Below are 8,013 nucleotides of genomic sequence, written 5' to 3'. Positions count from 1 at the left end.
TGTAGAAGGCAATAACTGAGGCTGGGAAGGCCTTGGGCTGAGCTGATGAACCTCCCTGTGGTGGCAGGGCTCCAGGAACCAGGTTTGCTTTGTACTGAACTGCAAGGCAGGCAGCTCAGGGACAACGTGGGAGGCTCCTTCCCTTCCATACTGGGGAAGAAACCCCTCAAGTACGACCCTGGCTGCAGTGACCTGGAGGTTTCCATCACAGGTGGAAGGTTTGGTTGCCTTTGATTGTTTTAAGGCTCCCCTGTGGAGCAGGAATCCCTTGTGGAAAGGTCCCTTCTGCTGTAGGACACATGGCAGGGCCATGAAGGGGATAGTCCCATGGAGAAGATCTTTAAAGCCATCCAGTCCAACCTTGACCTCCAGCCTGCCATCAGTGCCACAGCCCTGCAGAAGCTTGTGCACCCTTCCCTGGCTGTCCAAGCACCCAGACCAGTCCCAGGATGCTGCCATCTCCTTGACGTCAACCCCATGGGGATGGGACCACCTCCCCCCAAGGCGCACACAACAGGAGCTCCAAGCCCACCTAGGCTCCCTGCAGGCTTGCAAGAGCAAGTTGCTACAAGCCCCAGCTCACTCGATGGAGTCTTCCATTAATTATTTTGCCCTGCCTTCAATGGTTCTTGCTCTCTAATAACAGATGGGCCATGCCCAGGGCCACCTCTGTGCAGGAAGGAGATGGGCATTGATGCTCACACCACTTCCACAGGATACCACAACACTGCAAACAAAAGGGCCAGCAGCTCCCTTTCCCCCTGAAATCCCTGTAAACATCATTTTACTGGTTTTCCTGTGGGATAACTTATTTTCCTTTTAATTAACTGCTTCAAAGGCCACTTGGAGCCTATCACCACCATCTCCATGTAGCGGGACACAGCAACCTGGAGCCACCTGTGAAGAACTGCGCTGTATCCCTGTTCACATTATTAATTCCCACAAATTGATTGTTCTTCCAGCATCTTCCAGCTTTCTAATTAAGTCTGTTCTCAGGAGGGTGAGGGAAATGAATGCTAATAAAGCTCAAAAGCAGAGGTATGGGAGAGGGCTTGATTGGACTCAAAGCAGATGAGTTGGGCATCACCCCCAGCATAGGCAATGTACTTCCCCTCTGCATCCAGCAAGGAGCTACACAGGGCTCTGTTAACCCAGGCAGGAAGAAAAGGACCAGCAACATCACCTACTGCAGCTCCAGCAAGAGGGCTCAGTGCTCTGGGGACCTTACAGGTTCAAGCTTAAACAGGGGAAGTTCAGGTTGGATATAAAGCAGAAGCTCTTCCCTGTGAGGGTGCTGAGGCGCTGGCACAGGGTGCCCAGAGAAGCTGTGGCTGCCCCATCCCTGGCAGTGTTCAAGGCCAGGTTGGACACAGGGGCTTGGAGCAAGCTGCTCTAGTGGGAGGTGTCCCTGCCCATGTCAGGGGGGTGGAAGGGGATGAGCCTTAAGGTCCCTTCCAACCCAAACCATTCTCTGATTCTATGACAGTGGAGCAGCACCTGGAACTGCTCAGCTCTCAAGAGCATCCAGTGATAAATGCCTGCCTAGTCCCTTACTTCAATAATCACAGCACCATCCTCCATGAGGCACCTTTTGCCTCTCTGTCTCCTTAATCCCTTTACAGCAACCCCAGCTTTGGGAGCCATAGCTCCAAATGACCCACCCAGACTCTCTCCGCTTTCCTAGCCTGGATGCTGAAGCCATTAGAGGGGCACGGTTTAGTGTGAGGTGTCCCTGCCCATGGCAAACGGGGTGGAATCTTAAGGTCCTTTCCAACCCAAACCATTCTATGATCCGAAGAGGACCGTACAGGTAGGGCTGCCTACAGCTGACACAGCAGTGCCTCCATGCCCTTAGGAAGGGCATCCCCACTCCCTGCCATGCCCCAGAGCTGTTTCTCAGCATTAGGGAAGCACAGTTGCAGAGCTGGAGCTGGCCCTGGCCTTTCTTGGAGCACCCTGCAAGGAGAATCAGCATCACTGCACTGCAGCCCGATGGCTGGGGGAGTGCAGGCCAAAAGAGCTGTTATCTGTAGGTAATGCCTCTAACATTGTCAGAAGGCAAAAGGCAAGGACCAACCCTGCTGCTGGCATAGCCCTAGGTCAGCCTTGCTGCTTTGCCCGTTGATTCCTAGGGCTAAGAGAAGGTTCCTCAGCTCAGGAAGGCTGTGGGAAGCATCAGGTCTTTCACTTTCCCCAGCACATAGGAAGCAGGGACATGAGGCCATTCAGACAGAAGGATGGAGGGGAAATCAAGAGGCTTGGGAAGCTCCCCCTGCAGAGCACACAGCCTGGGGACATTCCTGCTTCTGACGCCAGAAACAGGAGAGGTATTCATGTTCCTCAAGATCGCAAGAGGCAGAACTGGTGTTCGTCCCAGCCCATTAGAGTTGAGACACCCAGAGCTCACACCCAACTTGAATCCCAGCAGGCAGAAGACACCTCAAGCCTTCAGCAGCCCAAGCCAAGAGGTCAGGTTAAGCCTTGCTGCATAGGAGGGAAAGCCACAGGGCAAGGAGAGCACTCCAGCATCATTTCAAGGCCCATCTTGTGCCTATTGACTTAAGTGTGATGAGGACTCCTGTGTCCTATAGCACAGCAGGAGAGCCCCCAAGGCTGCTGCAATGAGGCAATGATAATTCAGACTAAGGGCTTCCCCCACCCCTTTATATTTACACTTGAGACCTGTTTAGAGTGGATGGACTGAGGGCTTCTCATATTTGCCCTCTTAACCACCAAGTTCCACCTCCCCATCCAGCCATTGCTCCCATTTTATCCATGCAGCCGAGGCCACACCAGCTACAAGCAACGCTCACCTTCTGCCCTTCTCCAACATCAAGTCCCTCCCAGCAGCAGAAGCCACACTCAGCACCCAAAATCCCCCCACTTAAAGCTGCTCTTGTGTCCTTGCAGAGGACAGGGCCCCCTCACCCAGGCTGCAGCAAGTCCCACCAACAGAGCTGCTCTTCTCACATCGCCACTGCCACCCCCATGAAGGCAGAGCAAAAGGGACTTCTAGAGTCAGGAATCCACTCAGCATCTGGGAGCAGCACCAGTTCTTCCTTTACTACCTGTAAATAGGAGCCATACCTTGTCTGCAACCAGTATTTAGGGTTCCTCATTGTCTGCACCAAAGGTGGAACATGCAGAGAGCCTCAACAGCAGCACTGGGCACTTGGGAAGGCCTCCTCAGAGAGGCAGCCTCCATCTCCACCAAGCACTGCTGTTTGAGAGATGCTTTCAGGGGGTGACAGCTCTCCCTGTATCTGGTCCATTGGTGGCTTCCCGAGAGCTTGCAGCCACCCCAAGATGCTCCTTACCTGCAGGGTGTGCATGAGCACGACCCCGACACCCAGCCAAGGCTGGCCTGTGTCCCTCCTCCCCACTGAGGACACAAGGGGAGGACAGAAGCACTTCTCTTTATTGGGGTGGGGAGTTACAGGGGCACCGCGGGAGGGCAGCTGCATTTTCTGCACACAAGAAACAGTCCCAGAGCAGTTAAGCTCAGCACAGTGGCTGCTGCGAGCACGGCAGCTTGGACCAGCATGGAAAGTCCTTCAGCAGCACCTGGAAGAGACACGAGACTCTCAGGGACTGCAGCAACAGGACAAGGGGTGATGGGGTCAAACTGAAACAGGGGAAGCTCAGGTCGGATCTAAGGCAGAAGCTCTTCCCTGTGAGGGTGCTGAGGCACTGGCACAGGGTGCCCAGAGAAGCTGTGGCTGCCCCATCCCTGGCAGTGTTCAAGGCCAGGTTGGACACAGGGGCTTGGAGCAAGCTGCTCTAGTGGAAGGTGTCCCTGCCTGTGGCAGGGGGTGGAGCTGGGTGAGCTTTGAGCTCCCTTCCAACCCAAACCAGGCTGGGATTCTATAACAGACATTAAAATGTCTTTTCACCACCCATGAGGGGATGGACTCTCAGCTTCAGGAAGGAGTCCCCTGAACGTCTCCTGGTGATGCTACCAGAAAGCCTGTCCATGAAATCACAGTAGATTCATGACTCCATCAACCTGGAGCCACCCTCAGGCGAGACCTGAGGACACAATCAAAGAGAAAACCCATGCACTTACCATGAGCCTTCCCTGCTGGTGCAAGACCTCCTGAGGAACTCCATAATCCCCGAGCTGAATCAAGGATTAACAGTGGTCCAACCGAGACTTCAGCCTCTGCCAAGGACCCACCTAAGAGGAGACGAACATGACCGAGTTCACAGGGGAGGCAATTCCTGCTTAGCCTGGATTTCAGGGCAAGGTGGACCCTGCAAGAGCAGCTTCCTGGTAGCTGTGAGGGTAAGGACACGCAGCCACCGCTACTTGCCCAAAGACACTGGGAAGAGCTGAGCTTGCCCTTAAAGCGAGATGCATTTGGTAAAGACCTTCCAGCATCTCAGCTACCCCATCCTCAATGGTCGCCCTGTCCTGGGGGTGCGCAGTGGCTGCACAGAGCCCTACCTTGCTTGGAGGAGAGGTCTCTCCTCAAGCGTCTCCCTGGCCATCTGGCTGCAGGGCTGGGTCTCCGGGAGTATCCTCCATACAATGGGCAGTTGCCGGTCTCACAGCAGCTACAGATGTCTCCAGTACCCTCCACAGGAGCCCACCTGAAACAGAATGAGCTGTAAGCCCTCTTCTGGAGGCTGGTCCCATCCCTGTGGGCATCAGGTACTCACAGGCTGCTGGCTTTGTTGAAGGAACAGGCCTTATTCAATGGATCTGGGGCTTGGTCAACTGGGGAGACCTTCAGGTGGCAGGTGATGTAGATCTAGAAGGGAAAAGAAACCAACATCCATGACTGAACTTGTCCACGCACAGCTTCTGGACACACTACGGGAGGTGGGATGGGTACCACATCTCACCAAGTTCCTTTCATCTCCCGCAAACCGGAACGCATCAACCGTGAACTGCAGCGTTTCCTGCCTTGGCCTTGGAGAGATGAAGGCTGAGGTGGTGTCATCCAATCTCCCATCCACCAAGCACCTGGGCAAGGGTCAGAAGTCATGGGCAGCCCAACCAGCCCCAGCAGCAGCACCACCACCACTCAGCACTGCACCCCTTACCCGCTGAGGTCAACCAAGGCGTATCGGGGTGAGGAGTTCCTGTCTGGGCTCAGAGTAGCAACGCAGTCATCCACAAAGAGCCTCAGAGGTATGTGGTTCCCAGCAGCCACATCCGCCTGGAGGTGCAGGCTCTCCCCCAGCTGGAAGCCATTGGATTGTCTTTCAGAGCTCCAGTCATCTGGAAGGTAGAGCCAAGAACCTCGCACACCCCTTAAGTGAGCAACAACCCCACGGGTCCCTTCTGCAGGACGCGATTTTAGCCCAGATTCAGCCGTTTGGGCTCTCAGCATATGGCCGAGACCTGGCAGGAGCAGGGCAGCCAGGTCTGCACCCACCGTTCATGAGGCGCAGGGAGAACATCAGCTTCTCCTCTGCTGACAAGGTGGAGCGGAAGGGAGCCCACGTGGGCCGGACGGCACTGCTGCTCACGTTGCTCCTCCTAAACCAGGGAGAGGTGCGTTAAAGACCGCACCATCCCCACGGGTGCGTCGGGGCAGAGACACAGCCCCCATTTGCTCACCTGGGATAGTGGCACTCAATAGGAACCACAGCCGGATTGGTCCTGACAATGACCAGGTTGCCAGAAGGAGTAGGTTTGTAGGACAAGTTCATTTTGTAGATGAAGGAATCGGGGGTCATCTGCAAGGAAGGTTTGGGAGAGGTGAGAAGCCAGTAAAACAAGCACATCAACCAGCACCATCAGATGCCCAGCACTGATCGTGCTAGGACACACAGGCCCACCAGCTGGAAAAGCACAGGCTGTCCTCCACATTCCCAATCCAGTGCGTACAGGGCACCACGAAGCTCAGTACTGGCATCCCAACGAGGTGCCAGCCCCACAGGTCAGACTTTGGCACCCCAGTGAGCACCCACATGAAGCGGGTCAGGGCTGTGGGACAGCAGGTCTGCAGACCTCCTCCCCAGGGTGGGCTGGGGCACAGCAGCTCCAAGCAGCCCTTCCCCTCTCCTGCTGAGGAGGGCAGCAAGCCCCATTCCCAGTGACACTGCAGTGTAAAGCTCTGCTCATTTCTCCCCTGTGCTCATCCAGTTACATGGCATGCACATCCCATTACAACTGAGCCATAAACCCATCACAAGCCTTGTTGAGTGTGAGCCTCATCTAAGGCTTGAGGAGCGTACCCAGGCTCTAAGACACAGGTGTGCAATGGTCACACCACCCCTCACTGGACATCTACTGCCTCCACACAAGGCCCCTCCTCACCCCAAACCCTGCCACCACCTTCACCGGCTCGTTCCTAGGACACACGTGAATCAGGCAGCACAGCAGCACGTTGCTCCGACGCTGCCCACCACAACCCCCATTCACCACCGCAGTGCTGGGGTCCATTCCCCACGCAGCACTACCAGCGATGCAGCAGCCCCTCACCGCAGCACCCCGCCTCACCTGCAGGGTGCTGCCGCACTCGTGCAGCGCAGCCACGAAGGTCACGGTGCTCTCAGCATCGCTCTGGGCCCCCGGCCGGCACCCAGCCGAGCCCAGGCTCAGCTCCGCAGCCCGGACCAGGCGCCCCGTGCCAAAGAGGTCCCTGTGCACCGTGACCATCACCTGCGCCTCCTGGCACCGCACAGCCACAGGGTGCGGTGGGGCTGCAGCCTGCAGCTGGGACACGTCCACCCATGCCCAAGGCTGGGAGAAGGAAGGAACGTGGGGCCGGCTCCAAGAGGAATCCCCCCGCATCCTCAGAGCCCCAGAGTCCCTTTGAGGGAAGCCCCAGGGACTGTAGGACACTGCTTCAGCCAATGCCCAGCAGAAAAGAGCAACCCCCAGGCTGCCTGCAGACCCCATCCTGACCCCAGGATAAACCAGCTCATAGGGAAGGTGCTGCCCGGGACCCTTTTATACCAGATGGGGACACCTGGGGGCTGCAGGAAGGCCCCCACCCAGCAAGGAGCAACTCAGGACAATGGGACCCAGCTGGGATCATCCCTCCCTCTTAGAGCATGGAGGGTGATTTCCTTGGACCTGCACCTGGGAATTGCCCCGGAGCAGTTTGTTCCAGGTCTCTTTGTCTTGCCTGCTTGGGGTGGCACCAACCACTGCCAGCTCAGTGGCCAGCTGGCCACAGGCCCTCTGCTTTTGTCCCTTGTCCTTCTGCCTGTTTCCTTCTTGTTGCATGAGATGGAACCAGTTTTGGCCACCCACATGGCAAGGGCTCAACAGTCAGGCTCCTACAAGCGTTTCTCCCCATATCATCAGCATCAGTGATTCCCCAGATCCCAGTTCCTGGAGCATCGTTGAGGTGGCACGTTCAGAAATGGAGAGGAGTTGGGCTGCAGGATCCACCTGGGCTCTGGCCCGGGGGTGCTGGTAACCTGTCCATGCTGGATTTCATGCCTATGTGCCCTGGGTAATTGTGTGTCAAGTAATGAAGGCATCATAACCAATGTATTTGCATAGAAAGCAGAGGTACAAAAGCCGATAGTCCCATAATAGTAGCTGATAAGTGAATGGCAGGCGTAATCAAGAGATTAATTGGCCCTCGTGTGTTAATTATGCTAATTGGCACAGCTGCTCATGTGTGTGTGCAGCACGGTGACTAACGGCTCCACAACCCCATGTGAGCTGGATGAAGAGCTTAGGGTCACCCGAAGCTGCTTGCTGCAGTGGCAGAGCCCGGCGAGGGGGGTCCCTCTGACATGGGGGTGATGCCCTGTGCACAGTGGTGTGGCTGGACAAGCCAGGAGGGTGCTTTTAGCTTGAGTGGTTGCATTCATGGTGTGTTTGTAAAGGTGCTTTACAAGGGTGCCCTTGGAAATGGGGTTTATTGGCTGAAGCATCTTCCCCCTGGCCCATTAGGATCCATGGGGTGGGATTGGGAAGGGGCGGCCGGCACCATTCTCTGGTAGGGGAGACTGCAGCGATGAGCCGGGTGAGAAAGGCTCCCACTGAGACCATGGGGGTGCATCCAAATTCCTGGTGGGATCTCCTTCCTTGCTGGCACA

At 56.1% G+C, this 8,013-nt stretch overlaps 1 protein-coding gene across 1 annotated transcript; it reads right to left on the bottom strand.

Moving 5' to 3' along the window:
* Nucleotides 1–3,400: 3,400 nt before the first annotated feature.
* On the bottom strand, nucleotides 3,401–6,897 carry LOC134160273 (zona pellucida sperm-binding protein 3-like). Its single transcript, XM_062612146.1, has 9 exons — nucleotides 6,455–6,897; nucleotides 5,570–5,688; nucleotides 5,385–5,488; nucleotides 5,050–5,227; nucleotides 4,849–4,969; nucleotides 4,663–4,754; nucleotides 4,448–4,593; nucleotides 4,067–4,177; nucleotides 3,401–3,564 (listed from the first exon to the last, which is right to left on the bottom strand). Exons 1-9 carry the CDS (start codon nucleotides 6,854–6,856, stop codon nucleotides 3,434–3,436), a joined length of 1,404 nt encoding a protein of 467 aa, XP_062468130.1. The 5' UTR covers nucleotides 6,857–6,897; the 3' UTR covers nucleotides 3,401–3,433.
* Between the last annotated feature and the right edge of the window lie 1,116 nt (nucleotides 6,898–8,013).

The sequence above is a fragment of the Pezoporus occidentalis genome, unplaced genomic scaffold, assembly GCF_034315485.1.
Source record: "Pezoporus occidentalis ecotype Australia unplaced genomic scaffold, CSIRO_AGI_Poc_V1 ctg159, whole genome shotgun sequence".
NCBI lineage: Eukaryota > Metazoa > Chordata > Aves > Psittaciformes > Psittacidae > Pezoporus > Pezoporus occidentalis.
This window is presented reverse-complemented; position numbering and strand designations above follow the sequence as displayed.

Excerpts from the sequence above, each read along its gene's own strand:
- LOC134160273 (XM_062612146.1), bottom strand. The coding sequence starts at position 6,856 with ATGGGGTCTGCAGGCAGCCTGGGGGTTGCTCTTTTCTGCTGGGCATTG. Across the intron at positions 4,970-5,049 it reads GCCTTGGTTGACCTCAGCGG|GTGCTTGGTGGATGGGAGAT; the intron begins GTAAGGGGTGCA and ends ACCCTTGCCCAG. Across the intron at positions 4,594-4,662 it reads TTCAACAAAGCCAGCAGCCT|GTGGGCTCCTGTGGAGGGTA; the intron begins GTGAGTACCTGA and ends ATTCTGTTTCAG.